Here is a 19,380-nt window from a genome sequence, read left to right as displayed (position 1 = left end):
TTATTATGACAATCCTGGAAGTACATCTATAACTCCATGTCCTTGCACATGCGCCATCGGTCACTGTTTTGCATTCTGGGATACCGAGATCAACAAACATGGCGCTGCACGTACCACGAGCTCCGGGCTTTGCCCAAATGATGAAAGAAGGTGCTAAGGTAAGAGATACATTCCTTATTTAATAACTTTTAAATGTTTTTACTAGTTCATAGCTTTGATTGTGACTTAAAAATTTCTTGAAATTAGGATATGTTCACATTGAATTGACTTCTTAGTGACGGCATCAACAAACTCATGCTTTGTCACAGACACGATCAAACAAGCAGTGCCTTTACCTAAGCTGGGATTCCAATCCAGAACATTCTTGGCCGGGCCCCTCACCCGAGTTAGAATCTTCATTATTTTTCTTTTTTGTTCCCACACTTTTATACTCGAAAAATAAACTTATAATACTTAATACTCTTCATTTGTGGGAACTGGTAAAGATTTTTCTTTGGCTAAGTCTTGAAAGATTAGATCTAACGGCCAAGATTAATACTGAAGTGGCAAGTGGAATCAACTTTGTGAACTTTCAGATTGTCATACATAGCCAGTCGAGTCTTTGTATTTGTAGACTCTTGATCTAGAATCTAGATCTAGATCTAGATCTAGATTCTAGAGAGATCTAGATCTAGATTCTAGAGAGATCTAGAATCTAGAAATCTAAGACAAATCTAGATCTAGACTTAGATTCTAGATCTAGCTCAGTACTCTCCAGACTCTAGCCTACTCAGTGCTTTAGTCTTTAGTTTAATATGTTTTACTTTATATTTATACTAAAATTATAAAAGACTTTAAAAGATAAGTCAAGTACTTAGCATTTAGTTTAGAGGGTGATGAAGCTCCACAGCGCTTCAGCCACTTTTAGACCTTTAGAATCTTCAAACCATTAGATCTAGAGAAGGCTCGAGCGTACTAAACTGCAACAGATTCAGGCTGGGTTGTACTTTACCGAACTACCCGTCTCGGCCCGCGATTACTACGCACGCCTAGCCTAATTACGCCTACACACTCTAAATCTAGAATCTAGTTCTCTGCGTGGGTGGTTCCGCAGGCGACTTCGCACACAGCGCGAGGCGAGAGGTGGTTGATGGTTGGTAGGGAATTTAACTTTGGTGGACCGCTGTGTATCATACAGTTGGGGGAGAGGGGGTGTCCGGGGGGGCTTGCCCTCCTGGAAACAATAAAGAAAACACACAAATGCAAAACAATGACATGAGCGGACAATCATGTTTAATGTTTACATATCAATGTAACAACAGTGAGGGCTTTCAGGGGGGCTAGCCTGGCAACAATAATTTAAAAACACACACACCCATATATATAAACAATAACCTGAGGGGACCATCGGGGTATATCTAATTAGAGTTGAAACAGGCAGACGCTTGCTTCACAGCAGGGCCGAGGGAGTTGCAAAATTATGAATATGAGCTCTCGTGCGCATCTCTTGCCCTCCATTGGACTTTGCTGGATCAGGAGTAGGCCTAGCCTTGCAGAGTCGCGAGCAAATAAGAATAGTGGACCACCTGATTAGATTGACCAATTAGCCTCAAGGTATCAGGGTCAAAGGGCACGGTGGCATGGTCGGGATGACTGAAAAATCCGGTAAGAGACATCAGTCGGTTGTTGGCAGTCAAAAGATGAGGACGTAGAAAACTGAGTAGGGGAGCTTGGAAAGGAAGAATAGCGGGCCGCTAGGCGCCATAGTGAAACTAGTTCCGACCGGTGGTCCGGTAAAGAACAATTTTACCCAGATTCATTTCCCCAAAGTGTAATAAGTCAGCCATGCTTCACAAAAATCATATCCTGAGTGGACAAGCATAGATCTAGATGTAGTAATCTGTAACTATGTGCGGAAGACTTCCGCAACAATACACAACAAAAAAGAGGGAAGGACTTCCAGATAGCAATGCCAATGAAAATTTAAATTTACACTTTTGCCCCCTTTTTTTTTGGTACCTAAGAAAGAATTTTCAATTCTGATAATTATGCTTCTTGAATTTTGAGAAACGGTTCATAAATAAAAAAGTTATGGGGTTGTAAAGGTCGGCAAAATATGGATGACCCACATATAGGAAAATACTCCTAAAAAGTGGACCACGCAGTAGCAGATTCTGTAAGAAAATCGACGATATCTCGGTAACTAATCCAAATGTTCGAGAGAAACTTGGCTACCCGATGTGTTTTTGAGTGTAGAAATCATTTCTGCAGTCAGATTTACTACCAATTTCGTAGTTATTTTGGTATAATTAAAATTGTGGTGTGCATATTACGATTTTGCGAAAAAGGGGTGTCGGGATGAGTCCATTTTATTTATAGCATCGTATCACAACATGGGATCTTTAAGAATATATGTCGGCAGCGTGACTAAATAATTGCAAAGCTTTTTATGATGACTTTAGACCATGCCAACCGTAAAAGATAAGTTAATTCAATCTAGCATGCCGTACAATTAAAAACTCTTTTTCCCCGTTGAGACGCGAACACCCCGAGACGAGATAACCTCGCCTCGGAATACCCCCATTGCGATGTTACAGGGGAATAGAGAGAAAAACAACCGGATGCGCGCGCCCGCCATTGCCCTATTTCAAGTGACCAATGAACGGGCCCGGAATAGTCATGCGGGGATTTGTAGGTCACAGACATTTGCCACGGGAGTGAGGGGAAAATGGCCGGTCTCCGTGCGAAGCCGCTTTGGATAGGGGGGTAGTCGTAGATTTACGATCGGGTCTAAACAACTACTTGACACAGAACTTTCAAATTTGAGCACACTATAGAGGATAGATAGATCTATTACCATCTGGGCGTTGAAATTCAAACTCCTTATAGTTTTCGGTGTACACGATACGAAAGTGTTCCCGACACCAAAAGTATAGGTTAATTTATGTGTACGAACTTCAACGTCCACATATCATTAGTTTGCCCTATTTTCTGATTGGTAGCCGAGTTTCATTCGGATTGGTTCGGAAATAGAGCAGACCGAGGTTGACAAAGTTAGTCACCTACGCTTCGGCCGGGTCCGCAAAATCGCCCGTAAACGGGGACCAAATTTTCGCCTCGCGGGAAAGCCCGATTGGCATTGCTATTCCAGAGCAACCACCCCAACAAACACATTGATTATATAGGCCTATATATAAGCTTAGAGACCTAACCCTAATCCTGACCCAACCCCTAACCAGACTGACCTTACCCCTTACCCATACCCTTTCCGCAAACCCTAACCCTACGCCTACCCCTAACCCAATCCCTTACCCTCTATTCTACTCTCATAGTGGTCGCTCGTTACAAAATTTCTCACAAGAAGAGACCTAACTGTAACTTGCCCTGCTCTAACAGTCTAACCCTCTATTCTATGCTCTGTTTCAAATAGCGGTCGCTCGTTACGGAATTCCTCCCATATGTGGACTTGCCCACATGTACACCTTTCCGTCTGAACAGGAAGTCGGGGAAGACAAAAACGTGAAGCTGCTGCGAGCTGTGATTGGCCCAAATATAGATGACGTATTTCGGGCATCTATTTTTGTCGTCTTCTGAGGTTTCCCTCGCCAGTAACTGACCAGATCTAGATCTCGTTGGGGGGGGGGTTGTAAATGTTGTCTTTATAAACAATCTCAGCAATTTTTGTTCCATAAATTTACCTTCTCCTTAAAGTTGTACACACACTCAAGCGTGCATGCTCACACACAGCCCACGCAGTCGGCGATGAAACCTAGTAACGTAGCCCATCATACGAACTGGCGAGGAAAGCCCCTGAAGACGGCAGAAAGAGATGGCGGTAATACGTCATCTATATTTGGGCCAATCACAGAGGTGTGCTAGGTGCTCGCTGCAATTTCATGTAAGACAAACTCACAATTTGACAAAAATGTCAAATATATTCTTCGAGTCCTTTTGTTGTTGATTCAAACAAATCAATATCGTATACCTCGTGGCTGGGCATATATTCCACTATGTTGGTCAGAGAGGGAACATTTATTTGCTATTACTGCTCCCATGTCTCGCTCTGAGTATGAAGAGTAGGGGGCTCTCGTGGCCTGGAGGTTAAGGTGTTGGCCTCTATTTCAATGGTCCCGGGTTCGAATCCGGGTAGCGACAAAACATTTTTTCTCTAAAATTGTCTCCTTTCACCTCCTTTCCTTCTCTCTAGCAATGTTCTGTCATCTGCTTTCCTCTCCTCTTTCTATCCCCCACCCCCTCACCTCCTTTGCCCCCTCCTCTGGGCTCCTTTCTCTCTCTGCATCCTTTGTACTGCTACTTCTTGGCTCCTTCTTTTTGCTGTCTTTCAGCCACACCCCTGATCTTCTGGTAGGAAAGGTCTACACTTGGCCTTCTTGGACAAGGGCAAACAATCTCTTAGGGCCGATGTGCAAGTTGGGCACGTTAAAGATCCCTTGGTGGTCTGAAATCGATGAGAGAATGCTTCGGCCGCCACCCAGGCAAAATTCAAAATTTCCTACCAACTGAAAATGTTATATGACCTTATGCAGTGCGAGCGCCATAAAACGCTTACCAAAAAAAAACTAAGAAAAAAAGAGTGTATGAAGAGTAGCCTCGGCCTCAACAGAATTTCAGTTGGACAATGCAAAGTAATGGAAAAGGGTAATATTATAGGCTGCGTAAAACTGCTTACTTTTTGAACAAAGCGGCTTTGCTCTTTTGTGGAGGGTTGTGTGCCTCACCAAAATAGTGAATCTTGTTCAGGAAACACATATCATTATCCCTTGTTAATGCCAAGTCCGAGACTCTTAGATCATGTTTTACAGGCCTATGAACAAGAAATGGGAGGTGAAAGCTTTAATTTAAGTATTCTAGGTTGACTGTACAGAGTGGCGATGACAGCATATATGGCTTGTTAATCATTATAAGACAGGGTTGGGTTGATTTAAATCAGTTGATTTTTTTTATTTAAATCAACTTGATTTTTTGTGATAAAAATCAGTGATTTAAATCACTTTTTTTTTTAATTATTTTTATTCGGTTTTTACACATTTCAACATTCAGAATTCCTTTCCTTGGTTTCATAAAACAGATATAAGGTTCAGCAGACTAATATAATCATGCTTAAAAGTCTGATTTCCCCCCTTTCACTGTAAAATAATACAGTATTCAATTTACTTTTTTTTCCATAATTGAAATCAGAGCTGGGTTGATTTAAATCAGTTGATTTTTTAAAAAAATTTAATCAATTTGATTTTAAAAATAAAAATCAGTGATTTAAATCACTTTTCAAAAAAATGTATTCAGTTTTTACATATTTAAACTTTCAGAATTCCTTTCCTTGGTTTTATTTTAAACGGATATAAGGTTTAGTAGACTAATATAATCATGCTTAAAAGTCTGCTTTCCCCCCTGTCACTGTAAAATAATACAGTTCTCAATTTACTTTTTTTCATAATTGAAAACCAGGGTTGGGTTGATTTAAATCGGGTCGATTTAAATCAGTTGATTTTTTAAATATTTAAATCAACTTGATTTTAAAAATAAAACTCAGTGATTTAAATCACTTTTAAAAAATGTTTTCTGTTTTTACATCTTTAAACATTCAGAATTCCTTTCCTTGGTTTTATAAAACAGATATAAGGTTTAGTAGACTAAAATTGCTTAAAAGTCTGCTTCCCCCCCTGTCACTGTAAGTAGTAAAATAATACAGTATTCAATTTACTTTTTTTTTCATAATTGAAATTAGCATTTTCTTTTTCTTTTTAGACAAACACAAGCGCGTGCTCACACACACACTGTAATAAAAATAAAATGCAAGTTCATCTATATGCATAATTTCCCCCCCCCCCCCCCTTCCTTTTAGACTGACATTTTCTTCATTTTTTGTCTGTAGCCATAATTCACTGATATAGCAGATTAAGGATTTCTAAAATTGCAGTTGCTTAAATTAATCATTAGTTAAAATAAAGACAATGCATTTTGCACCAAAAGAACATACTTTTAGCCACCAAAAATCCCAAACTGTGTCGACATTTTTTTTATAAATCAAAAAAATCGATTTTTTTTATTTTTATCAAAAAAATCACCAACCCTGTTATAAGATCAGTTTGTATGTGCCAGACAGCTGTCATCAAGTGCTAACAGTATCAGGACTATTATTAGGAATAAGATGTTTTATTCACTAGGATCAAACTTATGCTTTCATGCTGATTAAATCTGAAACATTTCTTTAGTAAATGATCACAGTAACAACAGGCAGAAGTTTTTAAAAACCCAGATTATAATATCCTTCTTTTTTTTTTTCTCCCTGCATGGAAAGAGACTTCTTATATGATGTGCACAATTTCCTTTTTTCCAGCACTACAGTGGGTTGGAAGAGGCAGTCTACAGAAACATTGATGCATGCAAGGAACTCGCACAGACTACAGTTTCTGCTTATGGACCTCATGGTATTTATATTATATAAAAAACAATATTCAAAAAGAAAGTATTTAAAAAGGTTAGACTGGCATGGTAAACTGTTGTTTTTCGTGTTTTGATGCCTCAAGGGTGTCATGATCATATTTAAGATTTTTTTACTGTCAGGAAATAACCAGTTTCATAGTTACTGGCTTATCTTATTAAATTCATGTTTTATTGAATAGCCAAAGTCATTTTAGGTACAATGTATATGACACTTTCCTCACTGGGTAATTCAATTCCTCAAAAGTATATTAAGATATTTGTCCATTTCTTTACCCCATACACAGGTCAAAATAAGATGGTTATTAACCACTTAGAGAAGCTTTTCGTCACTAATGATGCTGCAACTATCCTGAGAGAGCTAGAGGTAGAGCATCCAGCTGCCAAAATTCTGGTGATGGCTTCACAACAGCAGGAACAAGAGTGCGGAGATGGGACAAACTTTGTGCTCGGCTTTGCTGGAGCGCTTTTGGAGAATGCTGAAGAACTGCTACGAATGGTAGGCGAAAATTACAAATTTCTCTTGGACTTTGTAGAATATTTTGCTTTTTGTTATTGGTGTATTTGTGAATTGAGCGACAACAATGTGGCTATATGCTGGGGGGGGGGGGGCAATGTATGAGAAAAATTGATAAACACATTATAAATTATGGGGGTTTTTTGTGTGTTTTTTTAAGAGCAATGACACAGAAGTGTTATGATTTTAAATGATTTTTAAAAGTATTTTGTTTTCCTTTTTAGTGGCTATGTATTAGCTGTTGAATCTTTTTTAGAATTCTATTTTGATTTTGCTAAATTGATCTCAAAATGTTGACTGAAGAAAATATGGGATCTGATATTTTAGATCTTTTCCTGTAGCATTTTTTTGTTTGTTTGTTTGGTTGGTCTTTTTACTTGCGTGTTTCATTACTTTCTTGTATCCATTTGCATGAACAACCTGTCACATCTTAATTTGAATTGCAGGGCTTGTCTGTTGCTGAAGTTACCGAGGGCTATGAGCTGGCCTGCAAAAAGGTTTTGGATATTTTGCCAGGTAAGTCAGCCCTCAGTTTTGCTTGCTGTGCATTTGTCACAGGTCCACGGGTCCAAGCTAAAGATAGGCTTTCAACATTATTAGCCATGTTACTCCGGCATTGGTGTGTGTCGTTTGTTTGCAGTGTTACCTTTGATCTATATTTTAGTTAGGTTTGAGTCAGGGTGTGTGCTGTAGGACTTTTTTCCTGCTCTGATTAAATACCTTGAAAGTATGCTTTGATTGAAATAGATTTGGTACCAATGAGCTGATGCTCATCTTCCACTTTTTAAAAAAAGAATGAAAGAAGGAGTAGCATTTGTCTAATTTTTGTTTTTGTTTTCTTTTGTTATTCTCTTTTCAATGCAGATTCAGGTTACTGTATTCTTTCATATGAAGAAAATTCCCTGCTACCACATTGTAGTGTCGTTAGTTTTTAAATACTTCACGCAGGTTTGATGCTTTAACTTTAAGTGTATGAAGGCTTCTAGAAAGATAAATGTCGTACAAGAGAGATAATCTTTGTCAGTCTTTTCTCTTACTCTAGTATTTTTGCACAAGTTGTTTCAAGTGTATTATTTATTTGTTCTTGATTATTATCTCCAGAGCTGTCCATTGGTACAGTCAAAGACATGAGAAATCTCAAGGAAGTGTTACCAGCCATCCGCACATCTGTCATGAGCAAGCAGTATGGCAACGAGGACTTCCTTGCTGAACTCATAGCAAAAGCCTGCAGTAAGTTTTTACTGTTTGTGTATTTTTTACTTTGCTAACAATCCATTTATATTTATTCGATGTGCACATTTGCACTTGGGGGGGGGGCGTTGCTAGTCTGCCAAATCATTTAAGGGGTTGTTGGGCGTTTGTGTTCGGTTCCAGTGTAAGGGCACCTGGGTTGTTGTTTTTTCTACACTGAAGCATCGTCAATGAATGACTTTTGGGGTTTTGGCTTTTGGCTTGCGTTTTCCTTTTGCAGGTAGGGTCCCTTGCGAATGTGCTCAGGTGTGTATGATAAGCTCTATGCTCCAATGTATATGTCTTACCGGGTTAGGTGATTTTTCAATCACTGGAAATTTGGAATCTCTTGATTCTTTTGGGGTTTTTTAAGGTTGATACCTCAATACTACCTGTTGTTTTTTCATCTTTACCAATTAAAGACTGTTATTTTATTATTGTATTGTCAATCGGTAAATTCTTTTCTTTTCCACAGTTTCCATTCTTCCTGGAAAAGTCAGCTTCAATGTAGATAACATTCGAGTCTGCAAAATTCCAGTAAGTTTTTAAATTTTGTCCAGTGTCTGTTTACTTTTAATAGTCTATGATTTAAGTGTTCGGGTTTTGAAGGTTTTTGGGGGTTTTTTTTAAAGTTTTCTGTGACTTACAGTATGCTTAAGTATGACGAATTAAAATGTGTATACATTTCATTTCTCCTTCCTTTTACATTTTTGTTATTACAAGTCTTGGTCTCTGTGGTTGTCCAATTTCAGTGGGAGAACAATGTCGCTAACAGAAAAGTTCAACCACTTTTTACTGCTTTGGTTCAGTTAGAAGTCCATTGTTACGTATTCCACAAAACATCTTTTATTAAGTCATAGACTCGTGTTTCAAAGCCTGATACAGGGGGCCCTCGTAGCCTAGAAGTTAAGGTGTTCGCCTCTCATTCAAGGGCCCCGGGTTCGAACCCGGGTAGCGAGGGAAAAATTTTCTTCTCTAAAATTGTCTCCTTTCACCTCTTTTCCTGTTCTCTAGCAATGTTCTGTCGTCTGCTTTCTGTCCCCACCTCCTTTACCCCCTCTTCTGGGCTCCTGACTCTTTCTGCAGCCTTTCTACTGCTACTCCTTGGCCACTTCTTACTGCTGTCTTTCAGCCACACCCCTGATCTTCTGGTAGGAAAGATCTACACATAGCCTTCTCGGACAAGGGCAAAAAATCTCGGAGGTCCCGTGTGCAAGTTGGCACGTTAAAGATCCCTTGGTGGTGTAAAATCGATAAGAGTAGACTTAGGGCGTCACCCAAACAAAATTCAAAACTGCCTACCAACTGAAAAATGTTAAATATATCCCGCACGCCCATATGATCTTATCAGTTGTGAGCGCGGTAAAACACTTACCAAAAAAAAAAGCCTGAATCACATTTGTTAATCCTTTTTTCAGGGCTCAGGAATCCTCCAGAGTGAAGTCATCCAGGGCATGATGTTCAAGAGACAGGTGGAAGGGGACGTGACGAAAGCGGAGAATGCCAAAGTTGTCGTCTATTCCTGTCCTCTCGATGCAATGCAAACGGAAACTAAGGTAAATATGGTTTTATTGGCTTGTTTGTATTTATATACTTCTGAGGTGAAACAAGGCACAGTGATTGGGTGTTTTGACGTTGTAGAAATGTAACACCTTGTTTACTGGCTGCGTAATTTGAATCATTAGTATAAAAGCATATAAAATAGATGGATGTTTTGATCAAGAGAAAGTTTTGACACTTTTTGGGTGTGGTTCTGTAAAGATGAACATATTTTGCAAGACCGTCTTCAACAAACTAGTGTTTTCGGTTACTGGGGCGAATGTGACATTTCAAGAACTGTGTGGCCAACTGTAGTTTTAATTTCCCTTCCCGTTTCAGTCCCTTGTGGAATATTCCACTAAATGCATGTTTTGCACCTGCCTCTTTTTTTTTTTTTGCTCATAGTGCAAAGGTAGGAAACTTGTTGACTGGTCGGTTTTGTGAATATTTCTCATTTAAAGCTGCAGTTTGAACTGTAGAAATTGCAAATTTCTTATTTCAGGGCACTGTGTTGATAAAGAATGCAGATGAATTGCTGAACTTCAGTAAAGGTGAAGAAAACCAGATGGAAGAGGTGAGTATGTGTTGAATTCTACGAAATGTATAAGATTTATTTAAGGATCAATTCATCAACCTCCTATCTTATACAGTAGTCTCCGCCTAAGATCCCGGTGCTCGGGAGCAAGGAAATGCGGGATCTTAGGCGAACCGGGATCTTAACCGACGAACCCGGGGAAGAATCTATGGTGACCCATGCTAAGGCTCATAATGGTCTCCCTCCACTCTAAAATGAATTGACGTGACCGCTTGGTTGGTTTTTGACGTATGGCGAGCAAAGAGTGGTTGACCTTGATGACCTATCACAGTACATAGTGGGATGAGGCGTGCCATTTTCACTTATTATCCTATCATGTCTCAAGATCTATGCTTATCCAGTTGCCCCTTCCCGTTACTTGTCGAAAATTATAGCCTTCCATCTCTGACCGAGTCTCCCCCCCCCCACTACCTTTGTCGTTACACACCATTACGTTGTGAACACACCAATTAAAATTCAGTGTGTCTTGCAAATTCGGGAGTAGAGACAACTGTGCAATGGTCAAGGAAGAGTTCACAGTTCGATGTGATTCCCGCTTGGAGCGAACGTGTAGCCCTACCCACTCAGCGAGTGATGTAAGTTTAGGGGGAGAGCTCAGGTGTGAGTGCGATGTTCGGGGAAAACAATCGTGTCGGTCGGTTCACACCCCGGTGTGATCCCGTCTGGGGCAAACATTGTATCGCTTCATCGAGTTTTACGTGTATATGATCACATTCACGATAGTGGCTGATCTTTGACGCTACGGACAGTTTATTGATCTCAACTTTTCACTCTTGGTTGATCGGCTGTCCCGCCCGGGTTTTTGTTCCGCAAATTATAATCTGAAATGCGGGATCTTAGCCGAATGTAGACCTTCAGAGTGAATCAGAGCGGGATCTTAGGGTTAACTTTTGTATAGTAAAAATTCTGTTTTCTTAAAACAGCGGGATCTTAAGCGAACCGGGATCGTAAGCGGTGGGATCTTAGGCGGAGACTACTGTATTACTATCTTTGTTACCAGAGCCAACAATGAACATTCTTGAAGATAATAGAACATACTGCTGTACAAAATCTCTACATAGTGTACTTTAACACTTACAGTACCAAAGGCTCATATAGTGAAAAGCCCTCAAGTACCGCACCAGTTTAGAACACTGAAGCCATGATCGAATTTTATGAAATAAAAAAAACCTTTGTGGTCCAAGAAAGACGTTTTGAAAATTCACAGAGGTTCTTCAGCCACTGAAATATCACATAAAGTGACTTCCTTGGTATTTACTTCAGTGCAGTGGCTCTGTTCGTTGTTATAATTATGTTTGGTGTGCCTGGTCGAGTGGGCAACTAAAGTCGCTAGCGGTAATGAGCGCATGCTACGGACTGACGACTAAATTCGCTGACAGTACTAAAGGTTTTAATGTGATTCATTGTGAAAAATGGAAATGGGCCCCCCCCCCCCCCCCCCAAAATCAAATTCACATGTTTGCTTTTTTTTTTTTTTTTTTTTTTTTTTTTTTTTATTGTCTTGTGTGCAGCAAATCAAAGCGATAGCAGATGCTGGTGTCAATGTGATAGTGACTGGAGGGAAGGTCGGTGACCTCGCCCTTCATTACGCCAACAAGTACAAGTTGATGCTCGTCCGTCTCTTGTCCAAGTGGGATCTCCGTCGTCTTTGTAAATCTATAGGAGCTACACCGTTGCCAAAGATTGTGAGTACACCTTCAATGAAAGTTTCGGTCTTGTGTCGTGTCGTGTTAATGATTGTTTGTCATGGGGGAGTATCAGTTTACATTTTGCAACTGTTTCACTTTTTCTTTATAAGATGAAAGGACTGCCTACCTATTCAATGGGCTGCTCTTCTGGTTGTGAAAATGTCGCAGAATGATTCAAACCAATTTTTGCAACTAAGTTGTGTGCTTGGCAGCTTTTTACAGGTAAATAATTATTCAAACTTGTTGCTCTTTGTGACTGCACTTTTTAAAATGTTATATTGTACTTTGTCTCCGGGGATTTTTAAAATTTTTTTTTCATAGTAAACTACTGTGGGGATGGTTGGCGGGTGCTCTGGTGTGGTTTGCTCCTTCTTTCCTATCAAACATGTATTGTTGTGATCTCTCCTTCTTTTTTTGTGTTTGTTACGCTCTTGTAACACCTCTAATCTTCGGCACTTATGTGACTTTATTGTGTTGCAAGTGCCGTAAAACTCTTACGAAAACTAAACTTCTGTTTTATTTTCACAGACTGCACCAACTACTGATGAGTGCGGATACTGTGATAGGGCATATGTTGATGAGATTGGAGATACCCCTGTTGTTGTTTTCAAGCAAGGTGAGAATACTTTTCAGATTTCTCAAATAGTTATACTTTTTGAGTTTTCTCAAGAATAAAGTAGAAAGACATTTCCAAAGTCCAGATTGGATTAATTATGAACGTATTAATCAGAAGGTTAGTGATGAGTACTACTTCCATTTTTTCCCTGCTGATAGGAATCCATAAGTACTAACCTTCAGTAAACTGGGGAGTTAACAATGAAAATAAAGGTGTATATATAAAGTGTCGGGGTTCATAAGGACCATACATGACAGAAGAGTCTGTTAAATAAGGTGATCATTTGTCAAAAATCAAAGCTATTTCATGTTACGCAATGAACATGTGGTTTTAAGGCTTTCAAAATCATATTTTAAAACAGAATTTGCATAAAATATTTTGTGATGATGAGTAAAATAATTGATTATGTGATGTCCTGACCAATCTTTATTCACCCATGAATATTTTTCACTGTATTCCCCATTTTCTCAATTAAGCCTATGCGACTTCCATGCCCTTTCGTAGTAGCCGTGTTGGGTTTTTTAAAGTTTTATAGTTTTAATTGTCTGTTTACTAAGATTCATTCTTTGGACCTCTCCTAAACAATTTTCGTTTTTAGATGAATTTCTAGTTTCTTATTAATTTTTGTTTCAGACAAAAAGGAAAGCCCAATCGCAACTGTTGTGATCCGTGGTTCAACTGACAACATCATGGACGACATCGAAAGAGCCATTGATGATGGTGTCAACACTTTCAAAGCTCTCACAAAAGTAAGTGTTTGTATTAGTATTGTTGGTGTGGGGGAGGGGGGGGGGTGACCCACAGTCAAAAATTCCCTTTTTTAAACCATTCTGTGGTTGCATTGGCTTTCTTTTCCTAATGACATCAAGATTAAAAAGCACATAAACAACCACAAAAATTAACAAATAAGGGCCGTGTGTCCACCTATCTGATGATCGGCCGTTTTAACCATGAACGAGTGAAATTCAAGAAAAAGTACAAGATATTACAATAAATTTTTATTATGGAATCACACACATGGGGCCTACTACCAGTGTTAGTATTCGTTTTTGGTGGAGACACGCTCTAATTAACACACCAGCAAATTAAAACACAACAAAGCTAGGGGAAAATGAAAAAGAAACGGCAATATATAAAGAGTATAAAATGTATTCATATTCTTCACATGAAAATATACTTTCCTTCTAAAAAAAAAGAGGTTTGGTTTCTTTATCTTTTTGATACACTGGGGTTGTTTGGATGGGGGGGAGGGGGGGGGGGGGTTGGTTTGTTTTTGTTGTTTGTTTTTTTAATGCAAAAATCGTGGCCGCAATTCGCAGACCAAAAAATGCCAAAAATCACTGCCGCGACAAACGCAGATGCCAGAAATAGCCTGTCAATACCTTCTTTAGATATTTTGCCAATTCAAGTATAAGTTGGTTGGACACAAGTTGTGTTGTTAGTTTTGTGAAGAATTATACTGTTGATACAAAAATCTGGATATTTTATTGATAATAGGTTAATTCAGAGGTGCAGTGGGGGAAAAGATGGGTTTTGTGTCTTTGGTAAACATTGGAAATTCTGAGTTGTAAGTATTTTTAAAAAGCGCTCCTTAGCTCATTTGTCCATATTCATAACTTTTTTAATCTGTTCTTTTCAGGATAACAGAATTGTACCTGGAGCTGGTGCCACTGAGATTGAACTGGCAACGCAAGTGGCCACATTTGGAGAGGTAAGTTACATTGCTCCGGCTGCTAGGTTACTCCTCTGCTTTCTTTTCTGTTTTCATGTGGCTTGATGTTTTTATAGATTGGCTGATACTGCTGTGGTTAAAAACTGCAATCATTATGACAGGTGCAACGGTCGTGGTATATTTCTCATCTCTCAGCGCAAATCACACGTGTTTGTTTTTTTTTCACTACATCTGTTTGAAGTAATGCATTTTTTATCTTATTCTCACAGAGCCTTCCTGGACTTGAGCAGTATTCTGTCAAGAAGTACTCCGAGTCACTTGAAATGGTCCCTAAAGCTTTAGCCAGAAATGCTGGTGTAAAGGTAAGTTAACACTTCCTTTAAAAAAAACAATTCGATTGCTAAGTTACATACCAAAAAATGTTTTGGTAAATTATCCATTAAAAATTTTTTTAATGCTTTGTACGTAAAGAATGCGTTAATTAACAAACTCAGATCCAATGAAGTTGCTTACACAAGTTATAGGGTGATCGGCCCCTGCTGATGTCGCTGCGCCCATTTTTCTCCCCCGTCAGGACCTTTTTTCCTATTGCCTATACCTTGGGACTGTCTGTACACACCTGTTACCTATCAATATCACTCACTGCACACTACCAATGACATATCAAACACAGCCATCTTCCACACAACACGTGCATTGTTGGAGTCAAGAGAGGTTGGACAAATAGCCACCACATGTGTGGCTTTGAATCTTTCGGGGGGGGGGGGCTAGTCTAGAGCATGTTTGGTGTGACATCAGAGAAAAGAGAATGGCTCGCTACATATCTGTATATTGTAGCACTACTGCAGTTTAGTTTTCAACATTGGTCAAGGTTACATTTGGAAGGTCGCAAGAAGAAAATGACACTTGTTGAGAACCAATTCTGACCTTATTGATTACGGGTTGCAGTTGTGCCAAGGGAAGCAAAAGCTCATATAACCATTTGTTCTTTCCCGTTATACAGTGACACGTTCAGAACAGATGTCCCCTCATTTTTTTAAATTCTCACTTTAGTCATACCTTTCTTGTAATGTACAGTCCGATGTAGCAAGCTTGAAAGTTGGAACTCAGGTAAGTCTATTTCACAATATGAAAGCTGGTTTGACAATGTTTAGCAAGTGAGACACGTACGAAATTTATTTTACATTGAGCTTGACATTGTTAACCAAGTGCAGGCTGGCTGTGATCCTGTTGTCTTGAACATATTTTGTCCTTCTTTGTCTTCAGGAAACCGAGGTTCTGGGCAAATTGTATGCTGCACATCATGAAAAGAAGGTCAACATTGGTGTTGACATTGAGGTAAGTTGTGAAGATTTAGTATAACCATCTGGATGAATGCTGAAGTGGAATGGGAGATGTGTATTATTTTTCTTTCCCCCCCCCCTCCAATTCCAACTCTAAATATATATGAGGCCGCATGTTTAAAAATAATGTCCAGCCCATTTGTAATGGTAGAGGAATGGAGTGCTCATTATTGTCTGTATTGTACTAAGTTTGGAATTTAGTGCTTGAAATTGATATTGAGCAAGAGATGAAAATGTTTCTGTCCATTAGATTGTTAAATTTTTCATTCCTCCGAGCAAAAATTGGGTTTGTATTGATTTCAGAAGAGATTCATTTGGATAAGCAATGTCATACGACAGTCAAACCTGCTCTGAGAGCCATCTGTCCAAGATAATTACTTTCACAAACACTTCGAACTTTCCCCTCTGTGTTTTTTAAAAATAACATAATGACGCCATCCAAGATATCCACCTTGCTACCTCAGAATTACAAAGTTCTGCCTAAGTGCCTAGATTGGGGAAATTTGATGTCAAAGATTTTGAGTGTCATTTCAAGCCTTTTCCAATGCAATTCTTTGAATGTCTCGATAACGACTGAATTATCTTACGATTTTCATAGAGCATTTGGTTTCTGACTTCATGGTCTTAACTCAAAACAGCCAAAAAATGTCAGATAATACTTTGCAATTCTGAGGTAGCAACCCGTCTACGACATCTTCTTTTCACCTTGACTGTAGTAGTCTTTAAAAATGAATTGGCTCTTTTCCTGCAATGGGTCTACACATGTATGGTTGAAGAATATCTGATCTTATGTGAGTGCAGTTTCTTATTAACCTTTTCTGATCTGTCCAGGCTGAAGGGGCTGCCGTTGTAGATGCTGCAGAAGCCAATATCATTGACTTGTTCATCACCAAGTACTGGGGACTTAAATTTGCCACATCTGCTGCCTGCACAGTTTTGAGAGTTGACCAGGTTGGTGCTATCTCTATTTGATAAAATGCTTGCTTTGTTGTTATTGAAAACATATAGTATTTTAATATCACTTTACTTGTAGGCTCCCAGGACCCATGGTATCATGGGAAACGATAATTAGACTTGAGAAAGTACATTTTGTGCTCCAGACTCAGAAACTTTCATCTGACTTGGTCAGAAAAATTCAGGTCTTGTAGTGTTCACTCCCCTTTCCCTGTTCAGAGAGTGACTCCAGCTCAAGTAAGCAGCTACAGTATGTCAGAAGTGAGGTGTCATGTTGTGGCTAAAGTGACTTGATTAGGAATGCCAGTCAACTTTCACTTTTGTTGATTACCATCTGATAGTAGTGATAGTATCAATTATCGGAATATGCAGCTTATACTTTATAGGCGGCGGTATTACTTTAAAAAGATCAACATTAAAAGCTGTGAACAATTTAATTCAGTCTTATTGTAAGCAATATATTCGAATGCGTTCGGGTTAGCAGGTTGCCATCATGACCAGTACATGAAACTTAACCCCTCAAATATGCGTTTTGCATCTTGTGATACGATTTTGTATGAAGACTTGTGAATTGGGGGGAAAAAACAGGCATGGTTTTTGACAGCTTTGATATTGTGAAAGGAAGAGGACCCCCAAACCAATTATTTTAAATGTCACTTTCCTCTTCAGTCATACAAGTGTAGTGTAGACGTACCTACTGTTCTGACAAACACAGATGGGCTGCTGAGTGTAAGACTCTGTCATTCGTCACTTTTAGAAATAGCTTCATATAGTCTTACACTTAACAGTCAAAATAGTCATGAAAACTCTCAAAATTTGCCCACCACCGAAGGCTTGATTGTAGATTCATACCACTGTCCAGCATGATGAAGAGCTGTTAATGCGTCTTTGGATTTGTTTTACAGTGAAATCTGTTTTGTAAAGTAGTTCTAGGTGTTGACCTTTTCTTTTTTACCTTTTTCCGCAGATCATCATGGCCAAAAGAGCCGGGGGTCCTAAGGCAAAGCAGAACAAAGACTGGGATGAAGACTGAGACTGGCAGGAACAAACTCTCTGATCATCAACACTGCATCCATTTCATTATGCTGTCCATAGTCGTGCGAGGGAAGCGGAGAAGGAGGGGCGTGTTTGATTCTTTTACGTGTTTGAAAAACCTTTTTTTTTTTCTCTCTGCTCTCTTGCAGTTTCAACATTGGGGATAGGGTGGGGGTTCGTTTTTATTTCTTGCGTGAAACAAGCGCATGTTTTATGATACACTAATATAGTCAGTTGCTTCATCAGATGCGCCACAAAGATATTCAGGGAAATGTATGTCTATACATATATATATACGTAATTATACATGTGTGCAAAGTGGCCATTGGACTGTTCATTGAAGGCCTAGGCTTGTTATCAGAGTCCTTTGTAAGTTGCATGAACCACTAGTGATGAACGATCAAAACAAATGATAAATTTTGTCTCCACTGCTATTTGCATTGACAGTGTGTACAAACACAAGTGATTGGAGTTTTTGTGTGCAGGGTCATGTCAGTTTTCTCAAGTTAAACGGTGCGTGAGAGACGTCGGTCTTCCATGCCCTATTGCTAGAGAGCTCTCTGTGAATGCTGCATGTAAAAAGATAAAGTACGTTGGCTGAGTACACACAAGGGTGTATGGGTTTACGATAGTGTTAGCGTTAGTGCACTTTCAGGCGCGTTAGGACTTAACGTTGATTGTGGATGGAGGAAGTGGATCACATTGTACATTGTGTGCTGTTGCTTCTTGTGTAGATGTGTTTACAGTATGCTTGGTATGGTTGAATGCCCGAAATCTTTTCTCATTATAATGCTGATGCTACTTACTGAAAGTGCTACAAATTGTTCAAATTTTGTTTTAGTGCTAAAAAAAAAGTATTCTATGAGGGTGGGGTTGGGGGGTGTCTCATTCGAGTTTGCTTAATCCATATCGTTTCTATTTCGAAAGCAGTGGAGTGTGGCTAGGTGTCTGTCTGAAATTCTTGTTCATGGCAGTATTTTTGTCCTTATGCGTTGGCATTATTTATTTCAAAACATATTTACGGCTGTTTGTTTTGCTTGTTCGCATTTTATTTTATTTTTTCCCTAGGTCTTTGAAAGATTGAAATAAAAGTTTTTTTAAATTTTAGATATTTTTTGGATTATTTCTTGTGCTCTTTTGTTTATTTTTCCCCTTTTTCCTTAACACTATCCGTACGTCGTGTTTTACTATCGTATCCATACGACGTGGGGAACTCTTGTGCCACCACTTTCCAAAGAGGAAATTTACACGTTAATCCGATCCGTACGCTTTGCATAGCAGTCTCTCAAAACGATTTTTTGAGAAATACTGAAAGTTTCAAAGAGATCTTCCCACTAGAGGTGTTCTAAAATGTAATGCGAAAAATACAACCCTGGGGTTACAAAATGACCCCAGGGCATACGGATAGGGTTAATGATTACTCAAATTTGAATCCATTTCGACGGCTCAGTGTAAGATCCGTTAACTTATCAGTCTCTTTTCAAAATGGCATATGCAGGGTTCCCAAGGAGTCCTTGAAGACTTCTTGAATTTGCATTGAAGGGAAAATCTCTTTGAAAACTCCTTGAATTTGAGGAACCTCCTTGAGAGCTCCTTGAATTTTGCTAGATTGGACATGAACAATGTTTTTGTCGGAAAATCGAAACTATGATTCCTTTCGGACAAGTATGGGCCTATCGGAAATAAGCTTTTGGTATGAATTTTTTTACCAAATGTTGAATTTTTTAAATTTTTCCTTGAAATCTTCTTG

At 39.0% G+C, this 19,380-nt stretch overlaps 1 protein-coding gene across 1 annotated transcript; it reads left to right on the top strand.

The window, feature by feature from the left end:
• Positions 1–78: 78 nt before the first annotated feature.
• LOC101845428 (T-complex protein 1 subunit theta) lies at positions 79–18,737 on the top strand. The gene is made up of 16 exons (XM_005108644.3): positions 79–158; positions 6,338–6,428; positions 6,729–6,940; positions 7,405–7,474; positions 8,060–8,188; positions 8,664–8,725; positions 9,607–9,744; positions 10,230–10,301; positions 11,834–12,007; positions 12,539–12,626; positions 13,260–13,375; positions 14,266–14,337; positions 14,568–14,660; positions 15,565–15,636; positions 16,473–16,592; positions 17,563–18,737. Exons 1-16 carry the CDS (start codon positions 99–101, stop codon positions 17,626–17,628), a joined length of 1,635 nt encoding a protein of 544 aa, XP_005108701.1. The 5' UTR covers positions 79–98; the 3' UTR covers positions 17,629–18,737.
• The last annotated feature ends 643 nt before the right edge of the window (positions 18,738–19,380 follow it).

Source organism: Aplysia californica, unplaced genomic scaffold (genome assembly GCF_000002075.1).
Source record: "Aplysia californica isolate F4 #8 unplaced genomic scaffold, AplCal3.0 scaffold00705, whole genome shotgun sequence".
NCBI lineage: Eukaryota > Metazoa > Mollusca > Gastropoda > Aplysiida > Aplysiidae > Aplysia > Aplysia californica.
This window is presented reverse-complemented; position numbering and strand designations above follow the sequence as displayed.

Bases quoted from the DNA above. Each gene is read 5' to 3' on its own strand.
- LOC101845428 (XM_005108644.3), top strand. From the start codon at position 99: ATGGCGCTGCACGTACCACGAGCTCCGGGCTTTGCCCAAATGATGAAA. The intron at 159-6,337 runs GTAAGAGATACA...CCTTTTTTCCAG, and splicing joins TGATGAAAGAAGGTGCTAAG to CACTACAGTGGGTTGGAAGA. The intron at 6,941-7,404 runs GTAGGCGAAAAT...TTTGAATTGCAG, and splicing joins CTGAAGAACTGCTACGAATG to GGCTTGTCTGTTGCTGAAGT.